This window comes from Oreochromis niloticus, linkage group LG20 (genome assembly GCF_001858045.2).
Source record: "Oreochromis niloticus isolate F11D_XX linkage group LG20, O_niloticus_UMD_NMBU, whole genome shotgun sequence".
NCBI lineage: Eukaryota > Metazoa > Chordata > Actinopteri > Cichliformes > Cichlidae > Oreochromis > Oreochromis niloticus.
In genome coordinates, this window is record NC_031984.2 from 19,112,486 (window position 1) to 19,138,045 (window position 25,560).

A 25,560-nucleotide genomic window follows, 5' to 3' on the forward strand; every position below is an offset into this window, starting at 1 on the left:
AGTATTTTTGATATGTTTCAGGTGTTTTTTCCTTTCTTTTTTTTTTTTTGAGCTAAGGAAACATAAATATATTTTACTTTTAACATTGAATTACTCAAAATATCACAACTGCTTCTCACACTCTCGGGGTTATTTTCTCACAAGATTTTTTTTTCCACAGGAGGAGGTATAAAATTTTCCATGGGGCAAATCAAAGGTGGAACACTAATTTACCTTCTGCATTCCAACATTACCACAAATGTGTGTGATCCTTTCAGCAAACTCCTCCAGGCCACAGACACCTCTACATCAAGAGCATTTGCTCTGTCAGTTTCTTACTTTGATGTCTGAGCAAAATTACTTAGATATCCATAGCAGAAACATTGGCAAGCTTCTTACATATGACAGCTTGTGAAAAAGGCTACAAACAGTAGCTCGATGACCTGAGACCTGTCACAGCATGCAAAGAGCTTCAGGATAATTTATGTAATCTAAAGGATGAGGAGAGAAGAGACTCTAATAAGGCCTGCTACCAAACGTGGTTTGGATTAGACATGGATATAACTGTTTTCAGCACAGCCAACACAAATCTCTGCTCACAAAGAGTACTTTGAAAAGATCAGAATAGGAACATATGGGAATACCTCGCTGGAAGAATGCAGATATATCATTTTCTTGTAATATGCATCAGGTACCAATATGATCTAGTGCCTATACTCACACCCATTCCTCTCTGGGGGGTTTCCTTCATTTGCATTCAAATGAGCACAAGCTCAGCATATGAAGGCGGTGGGGGGGGTACATACATGGACGCACACAATTCACGGTGCACATAGCAGCTCTCAGTAGTAAAGAAATGAATCAAGGGTTTCTCCATAAAACTTATCTCATGTCACAGTACTGAGTACTATGCAAGTTCCACATCAGACCTGCATGGATGAGTCTCCTCCCGTTTACAGTATTTTTGCACTTTGTTGCCAACACCAGGAGATGGAGCCCTTGAGCTTCTGTTATGTATTTAGGTGTTGAAGAACAAAGAACACTTAAAATGTTCAATTCTGAAATGCAGAAGCTGTTAAAAGCAAGCTAAACTTGAAGATGTGAACATTTTTCAATAACAGAATAATGAATGTTAACAAACAGTTCACGACTCTTAGTCTATGTGCAACAACAGAGTACAAACTAATATTAAAGCCACACCACACAAACAGGTAGTGTTTGGACACATCATGGCTTTTCCCATGCCAGTGTCAGATATTTATTAACTGTATATGCTGATGGAAGATCCCATACAGAACTTAATGACTACAGTAATACTTGTACAAACTTTAATCACAACACCCACGTAAATGAAAGGGACAGAAAATGACTGGATTGTTTTTACAGTAATGTGGAGGAGGTGGAAGGATGCAGTCCTGAATGACACAACTGTTATTGTAAGGAGACACGTGGAATGTTGTCACAAGCTATGATGGTGTTTATTAACATTTTACATCTGTATACGGTTTTAATAAACAACCAGCTTCTTTGATGAAGACAAAAGAAAAAAAAACATAACAGAAATAAAAACAGGACAACCATTACTGGAATGTACAGCACATCTTATCCCCACGTTGAGTATGTTAAACAACGCCTGTGCAAGAAAGAAAATGCAAGAAAAAAAACAGAAAATGAAACTTTGTCAAGTAGTAGTCCTGGGAGTGTGACTGAACCAGCCGTCAGTACTCCTCACAGCGTTGACTGAAGGAGTGGAAATCAGAGGAAAAGGAATATGTAGATCAGTGCTGTGAAATCTTGGCTGTATAGTGGCTCGATGGTATTCTGGTGCAGCCATGACTCTTATCGCAGAAGGGACCACTTGATCTGTTCTTTGGCAGACTGAAGTACCTGTGGAAAAAAAAAATAAGCTTGACCAAACAAATCACATTGACTAAAGTCCAACTCTACCGGCCCAGAAAAGAACGGCTACCCTTAGGAGAAACAGTACCAAATAAAAGTAAAAGAAAAACACAAGTGGCACGACCAAGGAAGATAAAGTAACCATGATTAAAATAAAGTTAAAATCCTGAGAAAAAAAAATGATGAGCAAGTGATATAAATGAAGGAAAATATGCAAGACCTCATTAATCATCTTAATCCACTGAAGGAAAGCCGAATCATAACCATAAAGCATGGGGACTGGGCACAGCTATTAATCATGGCCAAAGGAGGGGTGGTAGTAGCCAGTCTCAGGCCTCTTAAATGACAGCATTAATCAAGAAGAGCTCACACACACAGACACTCATGTAAGAGCTAAAAGACAGGAACCACCGCTGGCTACCTAGCACCTCACCACTGAACAAATGAGTAGTCATGTACCCTGACGTTCATATGACACAATGCAAAATGCGAGCATGGATGAGAATGAGTGCAATGACCTTGCATTTGCAGGTTTTGAAGAAATTAGTTTTAACAGTCAATAAACTGATGGAGCCTTAAAACTTTATGGGAGAGAGAAGATCAGAGTTTGAATGTTGTTCTCACCTGGGTGACTGTCTGCTCCGTCAAAGGCACATCATCACCCTACAAGAACAATTACATTACTTTAGCAGCTGAAACAACCGATGTCAAAATTCACTGAACGTTTCAGAGAGGAACTTACTCTAAGAGCCACACGATGCACAACTTGCTGTGGGTCACTCTCTAAGATCACCCTGCGGGAAAAGCACAGGAGACAAAGTGATGTAAAACTCTAAAAGATGACTTACAAGAATCAGAATTATCAGGCCGCTTTAGTTTTACTCACCCTCCATCTACAATTTCATCCACAGCCAAGAAGAGTCCCTCCATATTCTCCAACAAAGCTCTCCTCTCAACATTTTTTCTGCAGTTAAAAGTATACACATTAATTTTAGTGAAAAAAAATGTGCCTTAAAAAAGTTTGTATGTTTGTAAATAACTGCTGCAAAAACATACCTCAACATCTGACTGAGAGAATCAAAAAGGCAATTTAGAACAGCCATAAGCATGAGCTGTTGAAAATAAAAGAACACATTAGAATCAGTGCACTATATAACCAGTTCTTAAATTACAGCAAAGTTTACAAATAAAAGCCACTTTTTATTGAGGATAAAACACTTGATTCATTACTAAAGAACGGTTCAACTGTTTTTTTAATTTATATTGGTTTATATTGGTAGACTTATTTGCTAGAGTCGCATATATTGTATGAGAAAAGTCAGGGACACAAAATACTATTTTAAAACATTTGAAAAGCAGCTTATAGCCAAATCATGATAACAAATTATATGCTTCTACAATTTGCTTTAAAATTCTATTCGCTAAGACAAATACAAAGTTACATATGGGGGGGGAAGACAGTTCAGTTCTCAGCTAATCAAATAATCCTGACACCAAGTTGGAGGGAGTGAAAAACTTAAAATTAAATAATTTACTGTATAACAAAAGCTGAACAACAGAATGAACAGGCAAATTAAGGCTCAGCCTCACACATGTGCTGTAGCCCTCAACTTTTCTACCCAACGAAGCGCACAAGAGAATGCAAAGATCATGTCATCAGCCGATCTTTACCCACCAGGTTACATACTGAAGTCTGTGTCAGTTATTAAACTTTTATATTTTTCATTAGTTTTAATTTTTATTTCATTTTTATTTTCAATTCAATTTAGTTTGAGTTAGTTTCCAGTCTATCTATTCAATGTAGTTCTTTTGGTTTGTAAATCTTCAGGTTTGTTTATCAGTTTAATAATAAAAAATAAGTACAATTAAAAGATTAAATAATAATAATAATAATAATAATAATAATAATAATTATGATATTATTCAGGGGTAATATTTATTATTTAGGGGTAAGATTTAAAGAGTACTATTGTATTGTAATATTAATAAGTTGTTAACTTATTAATATTACAATATTAATAAGTTAATAAATGTTAATAAAATTTGACTACCTTTAAGAGTAAAGATGACTTTTTTAAGTTTAATTTAGTTAGCTTTGTAAGCAAACACAATTTTTTCAGTTAGTTTCTGTGTTTTTCAAAAGCCCCCACCCCCCACCCCTGTTTTTTTTGTTTGTTAATTAAGACATTTTTTCCATGCGTGGTTTTAGAAATGTTTCAAGTAATGAGGAACCAAATGACTCTGTTTATTTCCAGTTGTCTGCCACGTGTGAGAACGGGCAGCTTTTTCACAGGCCTCACCTGGCATTTTCTGGACTTTACTTGTGAAAACTTCTTATGTGGTTTAGTGCAATTATAATGTTCCAAGTGCAAAACAATACTAGTCAAAACTTGCTCATGTACTGTGATTCACACCATTTCTCAGGCTCTCACAGACTGGATGATGAGGCAGGATCCATATTCGGCATGTGCTGTCACTTTCCTCAGCACAACATAAGCAAGTTTCAACTCCTACTTAAAAAGGGTTCATTACAAAAACTAAAATTAAACTTACCTCATTTTCATGTGAACTTCCAATCACGTAAAAGAAGAGGTCTATATTGCTCTTGTAGACAACAGTGAGGCCTTCAAGTAGTGCTATTTCACCTAAAGAGGCACAAAAAACAACCATGCTCGATATTAGGTATGTATTGAGGCAAAGTAACTGTTTTTAACAGTGTAAAGATTGCTTACTGTCTGTTCTGTGTGTTTTGTTGAATATGTTCTTCTCAAATGCCTTCTGCTCCTTCACTGTTGGGTATGTGTCATCATAATACTGCAGAAATTAGAAATTAAGTCATATTTAGATATTAGTCTAAAGGTTACATAATTTTCACTAGTTTTCATTTGTATTATTAGATGATGGTAGAGGATGTCATTTTCTTGCAAACAATCAACCCAAAATGAGAAAACGAGACAATAGTGAGTCATACACATTTTAAAGGTTTACACTTTTCTAAAGTAACTGGGAGCTGTTTGAGCACATAATTTTTAATCAGGAAAAAATACAGCATTTGTTATGGGTTGAATTTTGTGTTTAATGTAGCTATGTGAGCATTTACAGAATCAGGCAGAGTGTTTTTGTTTTTTTGGTGGGGGGTTTTTGGGTGGCAAAAAGAGGTTTATTAACTGAAAATTAACTTCAGAGCAAGAGTGTTTCTATGATTTTTCTTCAAGTTCCTGTGGGCCCCTCTGCACAAACTCAGAATATTTAATCAGAATTAAAATTAGTGCAGAAAATTGGCAAAAAACCCCCCAAAACATTGGGTGACTTTCAGGCTAATGTGCAACCCTGTGTCCTGTAACATAATTATTATGGATAAAGTAGTGCTGTGCAAAACTTTAATTATACCTTTGTGTTGGATAATCCTTTCGCAACGTGAAAAAAAGTATTTAGACTTTTTATAAAGTAAAACTTATAATAATAATTAAGTAGCTTATACTGCATGAACTGTATAATAAAAATATATTCATAAAACATAAAGTAAGCATATTCATTATGTTGAATAGCACTTTTCAAAATCATTAACAGTACTATATCTGTACCACTGGATCATAATTATGGATCCATTGACATTCATATGTATCTCTTTAATGTTCAAGCTATTGATTTTAATTACCTATATATTGCAGTACCACTTGATCTATAATAATGCAATTAACCTGCAAAACAATTACAAACTAAAGCTTAAAAAATAAAGGGTAGAAATTCTAATAATTGCATCCAAAATTTATTAGCGTAAGAGCAGTAGCATGATAGAGCAATGCTTAAATTAAGTACAAATACTTTAAACCCTAAACTAAAGTACTCAAGTAAATGTTACATTACTACTGCTTCTATACATGCTTCCACGGTATTGGGCACTGCAAGATTAACAGTACTGTAGTCCAATATCATTGGTGGGGGAGCAATCATATTTCAGGCAGGGGGTGACCACCTCCAGACATGCTCTGGCTCCAGAGACCTGTTGTGTCAAACAGTGACTTCCGGTGTTTTTTTAATGTTTAATATCATTGCTTACTTTGGTAAACAGCCTGTAGTGAAAATAGTACATTTTGACCACAGGTAAATTACCTTGTGACGACAATTTTCTTTCAGGCTTAAAATGACTTGATACCATTCACAAGAGTTTGACAGATTATAGGCCAATAATTAATTTACAAGCGTTTAAATATCAGCAATGATTTTTGTCCAGTATTCACAGTTTCGCAGAAGATCACTTTTTGGCATGTCACCGGCGTTAATAATAACGAAGTAACATGATGTCACAGATGTCTGAAATTCATACCTTGGCGTAAAGCCGGTCTCCATCGTTGTCCAGAATGAGAACAGCTTTCACCGTGTATAAGGAAGGTTCCTGTGAAGACAGCACACGTTAGGCATTGTTTTATCCTACACAGGAACGAATTCACCTTAATAATTCTTTAAATATGTGGCAACTCGTATGTTAAATAATAAACATGAACTATCAAAAAGGCGACGGTGGACGTGCAAGTAAGTTGAATAAATTGGGTGTCGACTGGCGTCACAAAATCAGTCTAAATGTTATTTAAAAGACTTCTTAATCACCAAATCGTGAAGGAGACATGACAGTTCCACATCATCAACAAACGCATACGAGCTAACTTTAGATGCTAGCTCCTTAGCTAACACGGCCAACCCGTTCACTGTAGTTAGCATTGAGTTTATTCGACTGCTCTCTAAATGACTCTACAACACAAAACTGCGAGAAACATTTTGCTAGTAAATACTTATGTGAAGTACTAACGAGGTAACGCTCGTGGCTTTTACATCGTCAGAAATAAATAAATGGGCTAACATTACCAGTATGGGAGAATCCATCTTCTTTCCTGTTAGCAAACCAGCTACCGGGCTAGCAGCATTAGGCTACGTATTACGTACAGTAAATGAGTCTCTTTCCTATTGGCTGACGCAGTGCCGTATGTTGTGCGTGCAGGGCAAAGATCAGTTCACTGCAGAGCAAGCAGCCACAAAAGAGCTGAAACTCAAAAGCGATGTGGTTAATAAAGAAGTACTTTCAGACTCGCCTGTAGTTATAACACATTTGCCTTTTAAGTCGGGAAAGTCTGAACCTTTTAATGGCCCAAACGTAAAGCTAAACAAGTTATTAACTAACTTTATTACTGTAATTTCGGACTGTATCTTGTTACTGTGTAAAATATGAAGATTACTAACCCCATTAGACTTACAATAAAACCTAAATTCATTCGTGGTTGAAACCGTAAATCCAAACATGTAAATGCCTTTAGTAGCTCGTATGAACTTCTTAAAAAAAACACGTGTAAGTCAGGATGTTTATTTTAGAGTTCACATCCCTGCAGAGCTTACTGTAATTAAACCTAATGACTAAAGGTGGTTGCTGTTTTTGTAGGACTTAGTGGTAACCAGAAATCTCTCGTTTTACAAGCCATTTTAGCTTGCTCGTACTCATCAACATCTTTTTTCAGTATCCTCCTACATTTAACCAACTCCAATTATCTTAGTTCCCACTTCTGGGAAGCATTTGGAAACACAGGCAGATGGGGATTTCCCTCTATCTAACTCCATAAATTACATCATTGTTTGGCCTTACTGTAGGATATTTTTGGGCTTCAAATATCACTGGAAAGCAAATAATGTCCAGCCATTATTTAACTGCAGAACGTGTATTGTGAGGAGATACCAACTATTCTTATGCGTGTTCACAAGAGGACTGTGGGAAACTATGAAATGTTGCAACACTGCAGTATGCTTGCACAAATTTAGCCACTACGATTTCAAAATTGCCTTGACCAGAGAGGAAACTGTATACTGCCTTGAACTAGCTCATACTAAAAGGTTAAAATATCGCCTGATATTGTCATGCCATCTCATCACAAAGTTAAACTTATTTTTATTCTTTTTTGTGTTTAAAAAGCATCACAGTGGTGACGATGACTGGCAAAGCTGACTGATTTCTGAAAGTTGAATGATGAATCAACACATACAATGAATAAACAGAAACAAAATACCTACTGTATATAATGACTGTAAGTTTTCTGGATGGCATATGGTATTGATTCGGTTTACCTAAAAAAGAACTGGATCGATTATTACAAAAAGTAAGTGGTATTAAACATGTACACCACTACTCTGTCATGAAAAGATCCTAAATAATAAAGTCTGCACTGGAAAAGCATGATGTGAGGAAACTGATAGCTAATAATCTCTCTTCAGGAGCTTTTTTTGAGTTTCATCAAGTATTTACCTTATTTTTTTTTAATATTATCAGCAGTGTTTTTTTACTTAAAAGATTAAAACTAGAAAATAATAACATTGCATTATGTAAAAGTGAAGTATTTTAATAGTATGGGCTGTTTCCCTCTCACCACAACATGCCAGCAACCACAGCAGTTAGCAGTTCCCTTCCTATGAATCAAGTGCTCCTTTTATCGGTGTAAAACAGAGCTTCCGCCAACCAACATCCTCCTTTCCCTGCACCCCCCCCCCTCCAATATGTGTTTGCATTACCAACCAGACTTGACTTTCATTGTCAAGAGCACATTGGCCAATAGAATACATAACCTGTTTCCAAAGGAATGTGATGCCTAAATAAAAAGACAATTGCAACCAATTTAAACATTATAATGAATTAAAATACTCTGGTGACAACATATTAGAAGTTAAAAATAAAAAATGCTCTTATGCTTATTTTTTAAAAACAGGTGGAATATCTCACATCTCACACAGATTGGTAATAAGTAAGCAACATAGAAGATGCTCCCAGAGAGTCTAAGTGTTTAAGATGAAAACTGGAGATGGATTCAACACAGTAGGCATTTGCTTTAACAGTTTGAGAATTTCTTTTGTTTAAGAACTTGTATATCTCATCTTCTACCATGGTAGAGATCATATAAAAGAGTCAGAAAACTCAGAGAAAGGCCAATATTAAAAATGAAATTCTGCAGTGGATATCACTGGATGAGCTTGGGGAGACTTTTGAAAAAACATTTCCAGTAAAGTTAGCTTGCTGTGCATCCAAAAATGGAAGTTAACATACTACCATTCAAAGAAAAAACAAAACAAAACAAACAAAAATCCAGAAACAGCAATGTGCACCATGTTCTTTCTGCTTGTTATCAGCACACAGTTCAAAAGCCAGCATTTGCACTTCTGTGAAAGCAATTAATGCTAATTGATATATGCAGGTTTTGGAGAAAGATATACTGCCAGTGCAGCTCCGTTTTTCAGGTACGTCTTGTTTATTTCAGCAAAACAATGCCAAATCACATTCAGCAACTATTACAAAAGCATGGCTCCATAGTAAAAGAGTACAGTTGCTAAACTGGCCTGCTTGTCCATACATGGCGCATAAAATACTTACTGTATTATTAAACAAAGAATAACACAAAGGAGGCTCCAAGCAATTGAGCAAATGGAATCATATATGAAGTAAGAATAGAAAAGCAATTCATCCCCTCCGTTCCCAAGGGCTTGAAGAATTTCTTGAAGAGACCGGTGATGCAACACCGTTGTATACATGGCCCCGTCGAGATATTTTTGGAAAAGCGTTGCTTTGTATTCTTCAGCAGTAACATATCTCGGGTTTAGTACTTGAAACTATGTCGTTTTTGTAACGTTTTCAGTCAAATATAGGGTGTACAAAAATTGCAACTCATTGCATTCACTGTTAGTTCACACTGTACAGGGCATGTCAACTTTTTTTGAGAAACACGCTTGCACAAAAATAAAAGGGGCTCTCAGTAAATAACAAGAAACGCAATACTGTTGTTGCAAAACATTATCTTTATCTGAACATCTTGAGATAAGCACAGGCACTATTGAGACATTCAGAAGAATGATGCTGCATGTTCAGGTTCCTCATTTTCTCTTTCTTATGTCTGGTAATGTGTGACCATCGTGACAAACATTGCTACTGATGCTGTGTGAACGACAGACCACTGCACTTCCAGTTAATTTCCAAAACGATTATTAATCTTTCAACTTTCGTGCACATTTTTTCATTCTGTCTGCCACGTCGGTATCAGCGATACCTGTTTAACAATGTGCTATAAGATGGATTGCATTTTCAGTCAGATACCGATCTGCATATTCCCACTAACGGCTGCGCACATTACCTTATACATGTCACCCCTTTTGTAATTTTTAGCTTTTTAGTTTTTTTTTTCCATAATCAATTTAAAAAAAGAAAAAACTTAAACTGCCCTCTCTATTTTTTTCCCTTCCCAGAAGCTGACTCCAAAAATATTCCCCTTTTGATACCACAACCCATTGCACACATCCATTTTTTTTTTCCTTTTTTTTGGTCATGAGGCGGTTTTTCCCACTCATGTTTGCTAAAGCTTTTTGGATACTACAACAAAACCAAAGATACCACAATTCCTTAATTTTTAATGAACATTTTAATTACCACGGAAAGAACAGCAGACAAATAATTTCAGATTAGCGTCAATACAAAACGTAACGCACATGAAGCAAATCTAAGCCTGAGCGACTCAACCGTGGGCAGTTCCCAGCCAGCACCTCTGGCCTGTTTTTGAAGCACAGTTGTTTGGAGCACTGAGCTACACAATAAGTAAACTCTGACAGCCATGAAAGGTTCAGGCAAGCTGGAAAGCAGAGATGTCAAAGACTAATTGAAGCAAACAAACACAAACAGGGAATGTGGGCGTTGACCTGGGAACTGTGTCCAGATTCAAAACCACTGTGGTTGCAGTAATAACAGGGTGCTCTTTGGCATGCTGTGGCAGTGGTTGAGTCAGGGGCTGGGTGCTAGGAACTTGGGTTGGGAAGTCCCTTCTTTGATTCCTGGTAGACATTCACCTTTCTTGACTTAGTCAGCCACCTAGTTTTTCCATCTTAGAACAATGACAGAGAAAACACTGTGATTTATGTCTCAGTGGGATGTGATATTATATTGGGCCATACAAAACCATCCACGTTCCCAAAGCTTGTGAATGTACAGCTGAATGAAATTTGTAACTGTAGCCCATCAATGTATATTTAATGTTACGTTAAATAACTCAAACTTAGTTATCATCACATTTACAACTTTTGTCTGAATGTTTGTGCAGATGTGTAAAATTTTCATTTTCATTTCAAATCTTTAGTACGATGATAGACGTGCGTGTGCGCGTGTGTGTGTGTGTTTTCCCGCTTTCTGTTTAACAAGTTAATTCAGCGACTACAATTCGAGGAAAGAAATGATTGTGACATCTGTTTTCAGATTCACATTTCTGAGAAATTCTGCGAGCAGTTCTCCAAGCACGTGTTTACTTCTGCTTGCTTTAACAAATACTTGAATCCTATACAAAGTATTAACATATGCGTCTGACACAGAAGCTGAAATAACAGCTTCAAATGGTTTGGTGCCATCGATGAACGAATGAATCTAACCATTGTGTTGTACACAATGTGCGCGGCAAGGGGTCTGCAACAGAGAAAGAAAGATGCCAAATATTTAATATGGCCCAGATTGGTTCCAAAATCATCATTGTCACTGTGAGGCTGCCAGTGCTGTACACACACAACAACACTATAAATATGAATTACTCTACAACACGATGAATCTCTATCATCGGGAATTGTGTGAAAAGTTTTGCACAATGGGGCAGTTTCTCTATAACACACAGCCTTTGTGAATTCACTGTTCACAGCGCTGCAGATCAGGGCAATGAGGGGATTTTTTGTTAAGGATTGTAATGGTCACTTGCTATGTAAGACACGCTCCCCTCCATTCTCCCCCTGCTCCTCTCTCTCCCTTGGCGGTTGCTCTGCCAGATAGAGGAACAATGTAGTCTTTCTTACCTGTTGGAGGGTGTGCATTCCATCTCTGCTAAACTAAGTCTCAATCCTGCCTTCAAGCCCACCCCTGCTTGAACAGGGCCCTCACTGCAATGCCGGCTCTGACTCCAGGTGCTCCACATCACACTCCTCATACCTTTCCTTTGGGAGGATTTGAAGGGACATTGTTCTTGTACGGTTTGGCCTGGACAGAGATAATCATACGGCTAGTTTTTCTCTCACATTTAGTTGTTTAATCGGATCCTTTTATGTGTATTGTCATTACACAATTAGAATCAGAATTGCTTACATTTTTTAGATATATATTTGTAAACATCTACCTACTTCACTGTGGACTGACAGAATGATTGCCGTGTTATGTGCCAGACTGTTGGTTTGTGGTTTGTCATGTGGGCAAAAGGGAAATTTGGAGGTTGGGGTGCAAGTGTGCTATTAAGGATACAAGAGTGCAAAAAATTGTGGTGTGGGTGCTTTACAGGAAGATTGCGTTTGTCTGCACTGAGCCATCCCATTTATGCCGGTGGCTGTATGTGTAGCTGAACAGAAAGAGAGACTCACAGTTGAATAAGAGATAGAGCGGGAGGCCTCATGTGTTTTAGTTCTTGTGATCTGTTAAAAGTGAGTAACACCGCAGCAGCAGCACTCAGTACTTTTCTTGCCTCTAATTTCAGGATTGTGCTTCACATCTGATTTTTTTTCAAACTCATCACCAGCTGAAGACGCAGAGAATGTTGCTCAGGTATGTTCATTCATATCTTCCTTTTGTTGATTTGTTAGACTTTGCTTTTTTAACGCTTTTTAATAGCGATGTTTGGAGGCTGTAATATTCCTACTTATATTTTTTGCCATCTTATAAAAAGCCTAACATAAAAAAATGCTGTGAGAGTATTGAACTAATGGTAAAACTAACATTCATTGAAGCAATAAGGAATACATTTACAGTAAAATAAAGTTTTTTTTATTAGACTTTATGTTTTTGACATTTTAGGTAATATTTTTGCTTTTCATTTAGTTCTTAATCTTGACTTTAAACTCCTTCAGTACATGAAGGAGCCTTAAGCAACTCACCACCAACACAGAACTGGATAAAGCAGAATACGATAGTTATAATTCCATGTTGCAGGACATTTACGCAATTGCAAACAGACTTACTCCGACTCTCAAAACATTTTTTTTTTGCATGTTAAATGCATGTGGTTTGATTTTGGAGGTCAGAAACACTTTATTAGATGTTTCATTCAAATAAAAAAAATGGAAAATGAAACTTGAAAAGTCCAGCAGATGAAGAAAAAAAACTATGAGATTATATCACATTTGGACTATCTAAGTAAAATTATTTAATGCAGGGAATTGCAGATCCTTCAAAGGCTATATCTAAAAGAAATAAACTGTGATCTGCGGTACCTCAGACACAGCCTAACTTTTTTTCATTTTAAATTATTTCATTTTAATTAGTAGTATAAATTCCCTGACCACTTTCTATAAGGATGTGAGGATGTGAGGATCTCACGTCTTTGTTTAATTGATGAAAAAACCCCTGCTTGCTCACAAATACTTATTTTTTTATTTATAAAAATGACCTTTCCACTGTAATGATGAAATAAGATGATGATCATAATTTTCGCCCACAAAAAAAGCCTTAAGTCATCAACCACAGTGTAAAGGAATATTCCCACTATAATTTCAGTATTTGTGTTTTTAACAGGGTCACCAAAGATAAAGATTGTTATATAAAAAGTCTCAGTCAACAAATATAGACTATAACAGAAGCGATGTCCCATTCAGAACCCTAACTGGGTTTTGAATGACTAAGCAAACAGCTAAGAAACATAAAAAAATAACCACAATGCTGTCTATCCTAATTCAAAGAGTTAAGAGAACCATTACTGGAAACATGTTAGCCCTGCACCAACACTTCCAAAGCAGCCACCAGGCCCCCGTTACTTTTATAGAGCACGCTGTTTTCCCGCAGATTGTCTTATCAGCAGTAGGCATAGCTGCACCCTGAGACAGCTGATGGGAGGAGTCATCTCAACTGAACTGAACCTTTTATGTAGCCCAACAGAACCTGTACAACACCCCAACAGTCATCTGTTTAGCACATATGTGCATATTGGGAATTTGTATTTGAAGGAGTGGTATGAATAAACAGTTCGCCTATACACATGAGTCAAAGGAGTAAATGCGTTGTTGGTGTTTTTTTCCTGAATTTCCTTCTTTTTCAGTGTAATATTTTTTTCATGGCATGCTCTTGTCTGTCTCTGCCAGGTTTAATTTTTGCAACAAAAGCGTCTCCTGAATGTGTTCCACAGCCAACTATGTTCTCCCTCTGAGGAGAACCTGTGAGGTAGGTCTGTCTACGAGGCATGAAAACACAAACCTCAACATGTAAAATAGATACATTGATATAAATATATATATTTTTTAAATCCACATAGCAAATAAGAAATTCTTTTTCTAAAAGGTAGCAGCTACATCAGGCAAGTTGTGTGGGGGAGTGCCCATGCCAGCTAATTTCCCTGGAGTGAGATCTCATGGAGCTCCTCAGGACACAGAGATGGATGTGGCTTGGCAGGAGTTGATGGCCATCACAGAGCTGCAGGTACCTATAGTACCAAATACACTGGGAGCACTATAAAAAACAATGCTAAATTTTACTTTACCCATTGCAGATGTAGATTTCATCATCACAATTTTTTATGTTACATTATCATCGAGTTTCAGGTTTAATTTTGATAAATCAATCGCTAAATAAATAAATAAATGAGGACATGATATACACAAACTGTCACATTATTATGCTTTGATTATCTCCTCTTATTAATTGGTTGTGTTAAAGTGAAAAGACCTGTCAAGTTCACTTATTTGTTAAGCTGTAACTGATACAAACTCAAACCGTAACATTTAACAGTACGGGCTATTAAGTGCCTACAAGCAGAAAGCTACAAAGATGTCAGAGGAAGTCAAGCCCACAGCTGTGTTTAGGGATTTACAGTAGCTGTGAAAGGTAGAGCAATAAAGAGGATGTGAAAATTTTCTGCTAGAACGCCTCTTCTACTGAGTACAAAATTCCCGTATGACTCTGAAGAGGGTGCAAGTTTAGCTGTTGCAGGAGTGGTGGTGCAGCATTACACTATACAGTGCTTGAAACAGGGCCTTTGCAGAGTCATCAGGAAGGAACCTCATCACACTGTCTCAACTCAGTGTCTATAATGTACAGAGCATTATGGAAAAGAGTTCTTCTTAAAACAGGTGCTGTGAAAAGATGAATTCAAATTGAGCTCTTTGGCCACAGTTACCAAAGGTTTATTTGGAGAAAGTGCTGCTTCAATGAAAAAAATCCTCTGCCAGCTGTTTAGCTCCGAGGAAGGGAAATATATTTTGTTGAGGTTGTGTTGTAAGCAATATAAGGATTCCACTGCAACTCAGTGGGTTAAGAAAATAAAAATTGAACAATGTAAAAAAAAACCCCTTTATATTTGCACATCTCACTGCAGGAACAAGTGTGCATCTTTTCTCTTTGTAACACACAGACATTATTCCCTGTGTCTAGTTGGAAGTAGGACTAATGTGATTCATAGATGACAGAATATCTTTGTTTGAACAAATTTCATGTGACACTTGTTGAAAAACTAATATACATCCAGGTGAGATGGGCAACAATGGTCTACTTGAGTGATGGCAGGATAGGAGGATTGTGAAAGGGGGCGTGCTGTGTATTGCTAGTGGCCCCCTGTGCTGCACAATAGCCGTTCTGTTTCCAGTTGGAACCTGATCACATCTTTAAGAGCCCTTCATATTCTATGGGTGGTAGGTTGAAGTGGGGGCAAACTTTCTTGTAGAGCAAACCAGATAAACTTAAAAAAAAAAAAAAACATGCAATGATTATCTCATGGGGTCTTATTTAAATTTAATTGGTTTTAGTCATTTATCTGTTGTGAGTGTGACATATCTTTGTACCTGTCAGTCATGAGTGGGTGTTTCTCTTACAGGAGTTCGAAGTCCCTCCTGAAAACTCCTATGAGACAACACAGTACCAAACCATGGAGCCCATGGCTTCTGTGGGAGAGTATGGGATGGCTCAGCCTCATTCAGAGCCCCCCGCTGCTTGTGAGCTGAGAACCGCCAACACTTACAATGGATTTTATTCCGAAGAGGTGCCTACCTGTCATCGTCTAGGCACCTCCACAGAAACAGTGTATGGAAACTCTGAACCTCAGCTCAATCAGAGAATGCTCGCAATTTCCTCTCACCCACAGCAATCTTTTGTGCCCCTTAGGGAGCAAACAAATATGTCAGGTGTCAATCAAGGGCACAGGAGAACCAATGCGTGTCTCACTCAGGGACTACGTGGGCACATGCAGTGGACTGTACATGGACAAAATGCACACACTCGCTCCGGTGATGATCTGGAGTCTGACTCTGGTCTGTCACTGGGTTCCAGTCCACCTTTGGCCTCTCCAGATAATCCTGTTGGCGGTGCACCAGGTTACCAAAGCATAGACATAGGAATGGCATATAGTGATGGCGAACCAGACGGCATGACTGAGCACACAAGAAGATCTCACCTCCATTACTCAGCGGATTATCAGAGTCATACTCACTCATATTTACACTCAGGTGCACATCCATCTTATTTTTCAGCCCAACCCATTTTATCTCAGCCACCGCCGAGTACTCCAACTCCTCGATCAATGAAACACCAGGGTTCGGCTGCAGCCTTGAGTGACCTATACAATGATTCTGCAATGTCCAGCAGAGGGAGCTCACACCTTAACATGTACACAAAACCCCAAGGAAGCATCTCGACCCCTCCCCTGAGTAGAGATGAGCGGCGGGCCATAGCTTTGAAGATCCCCTTCCCCATGGATAAGATTATCAATCTACCTGTCGATGACTTCAATGAGCTCCTGACACAGTATACTCTGACAGATGCTCAACTAGCACTGGTCAGAGACATTAGACGAAGGGGGAAGAACAAGGTCGCAGCTCAAAACTGCAGGAAGAGGAAGCTCGAGAGCATAATTCACCTTGAAAGGGAACTGAATCAGCTGCAGGCCCAAAGGGAACACCTGGCACAAGAAAGGCTAGAGTTCCAGCGCAGCTTGGCATTCATTAAATGTCGTCTTACAGATCTTTACACGCAAGTATTTTCTCATTTACGAGATGAAGATGGACAACCATACTCGATAGATGAATATTCTCTACAGCAGACACCCGATGGTAAAATTTATCTGGTACCTCACACAATGCAGAAGAGAGAGCAATGCTGAAGAACTGGGTATAATTTCTTTACTCTGGAGAACATTCTACCCGATTGTGCCACTTTGACTGATTCATGCAGGAAGTTGTCAAAAGAATCATGTTAAGCTTCATAAATGTATAAATGGACACTTTTCATGTTCAGTTAATGAATGAAACCAGAGATTTGTTTTTATACAAACACTTTATTAAAAAAAGTTTATAAAAAATTAAAACTGCACAGCAGTCTTCTTAAAATATTTTGAGCACCAGCATGAATTTTCAGCCAACCTGTGGGGAGAAGGGAAAACCATATTAATTCAAATTTAAAAAAACTAAAAATACAAACAAGTAATGATTTTTACCTGTCAAAAACCATTGTCACAGAAATGAAGCCAGGTTTTGGGGTCCATGTAGTTACCTACAAAGGAGAAATACTATAAATAAAACAATAACCCAAAAATATAAAATATTTGCTCATTTCATAGCATGCAGTATGTTGGGCCTCAATGCACAATTGGAGGCCAAATTAAGTCAAAAAGTAGAATGGTCATAAAACTTAATTATTACTGGGCTACATATCTCACTACCAGCTACATGACAAAATGCAAGATATACCATCAGTAGTTGAGAAGTCTGGTCTTACCTACAAACAGCACTTAAGCCTTTTGGTAGCTGCTGCCTGCTAGACTCAGGCCTCTGTTCTCACTCTCCCCTGCTTCAATGATCCTGGCGATGGTTTTGCTACTTCTCTCCCTCAGCTTGCTTCCATGGCTAGCCTCATAGACTTTGCATGTAAGCTAGCATTCTCCAGGTGATCTTTGCAGAAATCAGGGCAGAGCTTGTACCAAAGTGATGGGCTTTCTGATGATGGCATTTGCGCACCATTTCTTTGCCCGCCCCTTAACCAGTATTGCATATGCGCTGACCTGAGGCAGCATGTAGGAGACACGGATATTGACTTTCCCCGGCCACCTTGTGATGTATATGGCTCGACCCATTTTCACCTAATAGTAAACCCTCCCTTTCCCAAAACCACTGAAAAGGCTAACGAGACTGTTAAAAAAACTGAAAGGTGTTTATTTCAGCTTGATTTGATGCAGTTACAAATAAAAACCAGACTTAAAGATCTACACAAAACCTCATTGGAATGCTTGCTTTCCATTAACACAATTGACGAAAAAAAAGAGAAAAACATAACACAAAATGTTTAAATGAAGGCCCTCCATGATTTATCTACTGTACATCTCTTCTTGCAGCAGCTGTAACCTGCCACAACTCATAGGCTGAGCAGATTTAGGAGGTAAACCTGCAGTTGCCCTGTCACTTCGCTTGCTCTCCTCTCCTTGCTCTCCTCTCCTAAGTACTCAGTCCTGTTGAACAATACGGAACAACATTGTTAACTGTGCACTGACTTTGTGACCTGACATCCAGAGTGAATTTGTTTAAAGGTTATCTGCACTCAATGATTCCCTGCTCACCACAAGCTGTTGTTTTACATTAAAAGACTCTTAAGGCATGCTCTCAAGCTCTTACCACTTTCTCATTTTAAAATCGTCCTGGACGTCCATAGCCACTGTTGTTTGAGCCTCCGTATCCACCTGGAAGCAAAAAACAAAGTATAAACCTACACGAGGCCAGCGTACAATAAACGCATTTACTTGTGAAGTCTGGGAACTCATACCAAAGTTCCTGCCGCCGCCGCCGCCACCAAAGTTGCCCTTCATGGGGCCAAAGTTAGAGGCCTGGGGGTCGTAGTGGCCCATGTTGTTGTAGTTATTGCCGCCACCGCCGCCTCCACCACCACCACAATTGCCTGCGATTACAGAGTTTATAACATTGGTCAACCTCGAGCAAGTTCTAGTTCTAGTAAAAGGCAGTGAAATGGCATTATCTTACCATAACCATTGCTGTCATAACCATTTCCTCCATATCCACCACCCTGGTTGTAGCCCTGGTTGTAACCACGGTTACCTCCATTATAGCCACCAGGACCACCAGGTCCGCCTCCATAGCCTAAATATATAAGACAGCCTTAAAATATACTGTAGAGTTTAAAAAAAAAAAAGCAAAGAAAATAGGAAGACACAACAAAACCATGCTCACCACCATCACTTCCGTTGCAATTGTAAGGACCATCTCCATATCGCCCTCTGCCACCTAAATAGGATAAACACAAGGTTTGCTATCACATAGTATAACAATCAATCACTCCACCATCAACAAAATAAGCCATACCTTGATTGAAGCCCCTGTCGTAATCGTAGGGCCTGCCACCAGTGTTGCGACCTCCTCTCATTCCCATACCCATTCCCGCACTCTGCATTTCCTGCTTTGTGAGGGCCTTCCTCACCTCACAGTTGTGAGAGTTGATAGTGTGGTATTTCTGGACTGTGGAAAGCGATTTTTTGTAAACAAGCTAGCCAACAATCAAAATTCTGACAAAACATGCAGCTAGGGAAAAGTCAACTTCTGTACTTACTGACAATCCTATCAACTGAATCGTGGTCATCAAACGTAACAAAGGCAAAGCCCCTCTTCTTCCCAGTGTTGCGGTCAGTCATGATATCAATGACTTCTATTTTGCCAAACTGCTGGAAATAATCCCTCAGGTGTGACTCCTCTGTATCTTCTTTGATGCCTCCAACAAAGATCTTTTTCACAGTTATGTGGGCTCCTGGCCGGTTTGAGTCCTGGAATCAAAGATATTTGTTATTGTAATCACTATGCGCCTTTTGAATGCAAGAACAATTGCACCTCATCCAGTTGTTACACACCTCCCTGGAAACCGCTCGTTTCGGCTCTACCACTCTTCCATCGACCTTATGGGGACGGGCTGACATGGCAGCATCAACTTCCTGCACTGATGAATATGTTACAAAGCCAAAACCCCTGGATCGCTTGCTGTTGGGGTCCCTCATGACCTGAAAGAAGAGTGCTTTTGGATCAGCTCATACACAGGGTACCAACATGCTCTACATTCTTGCAAAATCGTGACTGCTCAAACAAGACTACATCCTTAATGAAACGACTTACCACGCAGTCTGTAAGGGTCCCCCATTGCTCAAAATGAGCACGCAGGCTTTCGTCTGTCGTCTCGAAGCTCAAGCCTCCGATGAACAGCTTGCGGAGCTGCTCCGGCTCACGTGGGACCTATACAACAGAAAGCAATGCGATAACATCTGATTAGCTGCTCCAATGTCGGCTTTAATGTAATACCACAATCACTTTAAATCGGGTAGTAATTAACGCTGTTCACCGTGTACATACATCCTTCCCTGCGCCCCTTATTAAAATTCAGGGCGTGTGGAGGAGGGACACACCGCCGCCATTAACGTTAGCAAAACCGCTGGAAGACCAGCGAATAGGTCAAGTTTTAGAAGTAGTTATAGATCAGAGTCGGTCGTGATTTAAATGCCTGTAGCATTTAAGCGCAATTTTCCATCGTAAATGTTGATTTAAAGTCCTAAATTTCCACTGCAGCTCATCTGCAAGAACAAAAGGCCACGAGGCCTGGCTGCTATAAAATGGCGGCGTTACAATGCAGGAAAGCTACTGCAGCTACGACCCAAACCGGAGACTGTACTAAGAATAAAAAGCATGCAGCAACTTCATATCCTACCTTCCCTAACATAAAACAACGTATACAATAACAGATAAGTACTCCCGAGCCCAGTACTCACACTCTCTCTCGACATGTTGCAGCTTTAGTCTTGAAGACGTGTTGTGTAACAAGCGAAGAGCCGAGATCTGCGTCAGACGAGTGTAGCCTGCTAGTCAACAGTACAATAAATAGCAACGGTAACGCCCCTGTCGCACAGCAATTGGACAGCTATTCCCGCTGCAGTTTGTCGTCCGCAGTGATTCGATCTTGATTGGGCTATGTAGAATCAATCATTACCAGCGTCCAATCACCTGGTGTACAATGACGACAATGAAAAAATGGATTATGGTTGTTGTATGTGAAAGGGAAAACTTCAAGAAGGTATCGTGTCTATCGTGTATAACGCCTTTAAGTCAGTAAGCATACAGTCTGCACAGCTCGGTAAGTTATTTTCCTGGAAAACACAAGGAAGACGGGCATTTTCTTCAGATTAAACATCATACGAACCGTAAATGATTCTGTTTTCGATTTGTGGGCGGAAGCACAGCTGCCTTGTACAGCAATAGCCCTACCTCCCACATTAACATACACACCTTATCAAAGAAAAAATATTTTCTATACAGAGTGTGCACGTATTAATACAAAAAATATTCCAAATTGTTACAGAATAAACTTAAAAACATGGTAGAAGCACATTCAACCACTTTATCTGTTGATCATCAGCTGACCGAGGGGCGGGGTCAGTTATTGTGCGCTTTTAACGCGCGCTTTTTTTTTTTGCGCACAGCACCTTTTGTGTGTGTGTGAGGCTAGCTGTTAAAGTAGCTGAAAGGTTGGCCTCGCTGCTCGTCCACAAAGACAGGGTTTGACGGGTACAGATCGACGGTTGGAACCTCCAGAAGAGTAAGACACTATTCTTGCAATGTCGAGTTTCATGGTGCTGTAGATATGGGCGCATGGTTTGATAGCATAGTTGTTTAGCTCGATTTAGCGGTTGCTTGCAGGCTACCTGCTGTAGCAAGTTTTCCTTTGCTTTGCTGCTAGCACCGTTCAGCTAGTAGCCGTCGTCCTTGCTACTTGCACGTTTTAGTAGTAACAGTGACCGACTTTTCACCGTTTTAACGAGTAGATGGCGATCAGGATGTTTAGCTGCACTGTTTAGTTGGCCTTTTTAACGTTCCATGTTGCAATTAAACAAGCGATGACGATATTATGCCTCTCGCTGAAATATGATAGCCATCTTGCTAGCGGCGGCTAATTAGCTAATGTTAAAGTGTTACCGATCTGTAACTTGTGGATGCTTTGCGATTGTGATGTGGCTGTGTAGCCATTATTATTATTATTATTATTTTTAAAATGATGCGTTTTTATTAACTAGAACTAGTGGGAGAGCGATCAAAACTCAAATATCTTTAACGTGAGCTTCTCCGTTCTTTCTAAACAGGGAAGTGTCACCTGCAACCGCGTTGTGTTAAGCACCAAACTTTACCATGGGCAAAAAGTCTCGCGGAGAAGAGTCTTCATCCTCTGATGAGGAAGAATATGTTGTGGAAAAAGTGCTGGACAGGAGGGTGGTGAAAGGAAGGGTTGAATTCTTCCTAAAGTGGAAGGGATACTCGGAGTAAGTAATTAAATAAATGTACTCACCACGGTCCTAAGCTCCATAGTCAAAACTCTTTTGCATCTTTATTAAAATTAAATGTTGTAAACAGTTGGTCACATTTTGGAGTAGGTTATTGGAGATTTCTAAAACCTAACACTCGGGTACAAGATGCACCCAGTGCACAACAGAACAGCTCTCTTAGACACAGATGCTCTGCCATCTAAAGGACAGTAATGACCACGGAAGTACCATTAGATTACAATGTTTTAAACATTGCAAGATCTCAAATTTTTTAGCATATCTTGCAGTTTCCAATCCGAACTGGTGCATTAAGGCTGCACTGAGTTTTCTACTCTGTGCTCTTTCTCAGCAAGCACAACACATGGGAACCAGAGAAAAACTTGGATTGCCCTGAGCTTATTGCAGAATTCATGAAGACCTACAAGAAAAGCAGTGGTGGGACCTCCACACCAAGCAGTGGGGCCAGCAAATCAAACACGGCGTCCTCTGGACGCGCCAAAGATTCCAGCAGCTCAAAGAAGAGGAGCTCTGACGATGACGAGGAAGGTGGAAGTAAGCCCAAGAAGAAAAAAGAGGTAAGAACTATTTTTTGCTGCAGAAGCAGGATGTCTATATCTTGAAATGTGCCGCATTTAGCTTCCTTTTCTTTTACTTGACATTTAGGTAGCACAACGCATTTATATCTAAAGTGTGTGGAAACTGAAACTGTTTACATTTAAAGACAGCTGGTGTAAATTCAAGAGTTTAATACAAAATCCAGATTTCTAAAGTAATTTTGTTTGGGGTCTTTCAGGATGACATTCTTGTCGCACGCGGTTTTGAGAGAGGACTTGAGCCGGAGAAGATCATTGGAGCAACAGACTCATGTGGAGACCTCATGTTTCTTATGAAGTGGTAGGTTCTGAAAGTCTTGATTTAATTTTGCCTTTAGTTTTTGTGTGAAATCGATCAATAAATGCATCTAATGGTAGAAATCTTCTTACATGCACAACCATACAGATGACCTTTTGCCCCAGATTCAGGCAGTTCTTCTACTATATGCAGCTGTACTGACATAATTCTTTTTAAAGGACAGCTCTTACACTCTGATATTTCTATTTGTAAATTGCCTTTAGCAGCATTTATAGCTTAGCTGGCCTATGTTTAACCACACCATAAAGCTTTATGTAATTGCATATTATCTTGAGGGATTAAATGTAGTACATTGTTGCTCATGCTTGGTTGAGCCCCATTTAAGGGTTAATATCAGATAATAGTTGTAGTAATGTTTAATTTATCACAGAAACCTGCACAGTCCATTTTTTTTTTTTTTAAATTGTTTTAAGTTATAATTTTAATAATAACTTGCAGCAGATTAAATTTAAATGCACTCCATGTAATTACTGTAATGTGTGAAATCTTTTGCTACATTTTAACAAGTTGGACCAAATTTGCATGCTGCAAGTGTTATGAAAATGGAGATATTATATCTTGGTTGTGCAAAGACACAAACCCAAGCGGTGATTTTAAACTTTCTCTTTTCAGGAAAGACTCTGATGAGGCTGATCTCGTTCTCGCCAAGGAGGCCAATCATAAGTGCCCACAGATTGTCATAGCCTTCTATGAGGAACGTCTCACCTGGCATGAAGACAGTGACAAGAAGGAGAAGGATGCTGTCAGTGCGTGAGTGTATCGCCTCAGGAGAAAACGGGACCTCTTCACTGCAGGGACAACCTTGAGTCAGACATTTTTCACATCCTAAACTCCCAACCTTCAATTTTTACCATGTCCAGCAATGACACACACAAATTTTGGACACTGTGTTATCTCCATCCAAGCCTCATTGGAGCACACGGGCCCAGACTACTAAAAAGGATCCATCATTCAGGAGGAGAAGCTGTAGATGACATGGGTGATATGCTACTGGGGAGAGTTTATACTATTCTGTCTTTGTATTCTTTACCTTCTTTTAAAATAAAAAAAAATAAATATTTTAACACATTCTTTTAGTGCTTACAGGATACGATTATGTTAGTGTTGAAAATCAGAGTTGGTACAGGCTGTGTTAACACCGAGTGTGTTCCATTGTGGGTTCACAACTTTTAATTTGCTATAAACGGTGTACCTCTTCTTTTTAAGAACCCAGCTGACACCACAAGGATGAAATGGTTTTTTTATTGTTTTAAGTCAGGAAGCAGTCACCGCAGCACTTTCCTGCCTGCATAATCGCTTCTTTTTAAAAGGAAAAACTTCTATATCATAGATTTCTCATTTGTCTTGCTGTAAAGCCTGCCAGGATTGATTTACTCAGTTTTTTTTTCATAATGTAGTGGTGGGTTTGTTTTGTTTTTGTTTTTTAATAACAAAGTTTTAGTTTTAAGTTCAAATACACCGGTCTAGACAGAATACATTACCACATCAACAGCTAACCAAAAGGACAGTAAAACCAATTATGCGCAGTATTTTTTTTATATATTTTGTTTTTATATATAAGTGTTTTTTGGGTTAAGTCTGACAATCTACTATGTATCCAAGCAAAATGAAGCCAGGGTTCATGCCTGTCATTAGGGTCTGCCACCTTGTGGCCAAAAAATGTAAACCTTGGATGTGTGACCAATCCCTATGACAACCCTGTGGTTTTAATAGTTGTTGTTAGTCATGTTTTGATTTTTATGTTAAATGGTTGACATTGCCATAATTTCAAACATTAAAGAAGGTTTTGAACTGAATTAGTCACATCCTGGGTTCTCTTGTGTTGACTCTATTTGTTCTTAGCTTAAGATTTCTTTTATTATTATAATTTTTTTTTTAATCCCCTTTCTTTTTCTGGGACCTGAAAAGCACCTCCAAGCTTTTATACACAAGATGGATGTCGGTTTTGCAGTTTGATCTGTTGTGCTCCAGCGTGGACTCTTGGGACCAAATGTTTCGTGTCTACCGAATAAAATCTGTTTTATTTTATTTTTTTATTAATGTTTTTAGCTTTAATTGGCATTGTGAATGAAGGCTGTGCGCTTCTCCCCTTTTCATATGTACCATACACAAATCATGTCCCTTGATATTAACTTAGATTATCCTTTTGGTGTCGATTCCTTTAATGAAGAGTATTCTGTTCCTGAATATTTTTTTTTCCCCTCTTCCTTTTTGCCAGTGCAGAATTTTTAAAATGTAGACTATTTCTTGTGTGAATGAAATGTTATGAGTATGTGTACAGTAGCACCCTTTAATAAACATTTTCAGTGTTAAAGTTTCTGTCGATTCTATTTTAGACTGAATTGTGAATTCCATTCACAAAGCATTTAAGTCAGAAAATAATACTAGAAATTTCTAAAACATAATTCATAACAATTATTATGGAGGTAAACTGTAACTTAATATGAGGAAGTTTCCT

General features: G+C 38.7%; 4 protein-coding genes across 10 annotated transcripts; 2 read left to right on the forward strand and 2 right to left on the reverse strand.

Annotated features, from left to right (window-relative positions):
• Positions 1–1,191: 1,191 nt before the first annotated feature.
• copz1 (COPI coat complex subunit zeta 1) lies at positions 1,192–6,897 on the reverse strand. Its single transcript, XM_003448191.5, has 9 exons — positions 6,742–6,897; positions 6,206–6,274; positions 4,611–4,692; positions 4,432–4,523; positions 2,935–2,990; positions 2,765–2,842; positions 2,621–2,672; positions 2,503–2,541; positions 1,192–1,866 (listed from the first exon to the last, which is right to left on the reverse strand). The coding sequence occupies exons 1-9, from the start codon at positions 6,757–6,759 to the stop codon at positions 1,819–1,821; spliced, it is 534 nt and encodes a 177-aa protein (XP_003448239.1). The 5' UTR covers positions 6,760–6,897; the 3' UTR covers positions 1,192–1,818.
• A 5,305-nt stretch (positions 6,898–12,202) lies between these two features.
• nfe2 (nuclear factor, erythroid 2) lies at positions 12,203–18,181 on the forward strand. 7 transcript variants are annotated; one of them, XM_019349898.2, is made up of 5 exons: positions 12,216–12,339; positions 12,435–12,460; positions 13,990–14,068; positions 14,186–14,323; positions 15,714–18,181. In XM_019349898.2, exons 3-5 carry the CDS (start codon positions 14,021–14,023, stop codon positions 16,992–16,994), a joined length of 1,467 nt encoding a protein of 488 aa, XP_019205443.1. In that variant the 5' UTR covers positions 12,216–12,339; positions 12,435–12,460; positions 13,990–14,020; the 3' UTR covers positions 16,995–18,181. The 7 variants fall into 7 exon arrangements, with proteins under 7 accessions (XP_019205444.1, XP_025757378.1, XP_019205443.1 ...); XM_019349899.2 differs by having other exon boundaries at positions 12,203–12,460; positions 14,190–14,323; XM_025901593.1 differs by having other exon boundaries at positions 12,205–12,460.
• Positions 18,022–20,802, reverse strand: hnrnpa1b (heterogeneous nuclear ribonucleoprotein A1b). Its single transcript, XM_003448259.4, has 10 exons — positions 20,646–20,802; positions 19,999–20,115; positions 19,740–19,886; positions 19,445–19,655; positions 19,201–19,353; positions 19,069–19,122; positions 18,862–18,978; positions 18,647–18,778; positions 18,499–18,563; positions 18,022–18,335 (listed from the first exon to the last, which is right to left on the reverse strand). Exons 1-9 carry the CDS (start codon positions 20,658–20,660, stop codon positions 18,511–18,513), a joined length of 999 nt encoding a protein of 332 aa, XP_003448307.1. The 5' UTR covers positions 20,661–20,802; the 3' UTR covers positions 18,022–18,335; positions 18,499–18,510.
• Positions 20,803–21,347: 545 nt separating this feature from the next.
• Positions 21,348–25,416, forward strand: cbx5 (chromobox homolog 5 (HP1 alpha homolog, Drosophila)). The gene is made up of 5 exons (XM_019349900.2): positions 21,348–21,469; positions 22,011–22,187; positions 22,540–22,765; positions 22,984–23,084; positions 23,715–25,416. Exons 2-5 carry the CDS (start codon positions 22,057–22,059, stop codon positions 23,854–23,856), a joined length of 600 nt encoding a protein of 199 aa, XP_019205445.1. The 5' UTR covers positions 21,348–21,469; positions 22,011–22,056; the 3' UTR covers positions 23,857–25,416.
• The last annotated feature ends 144 nt before the right edge of the window (positions 25,417–25,560 follow it).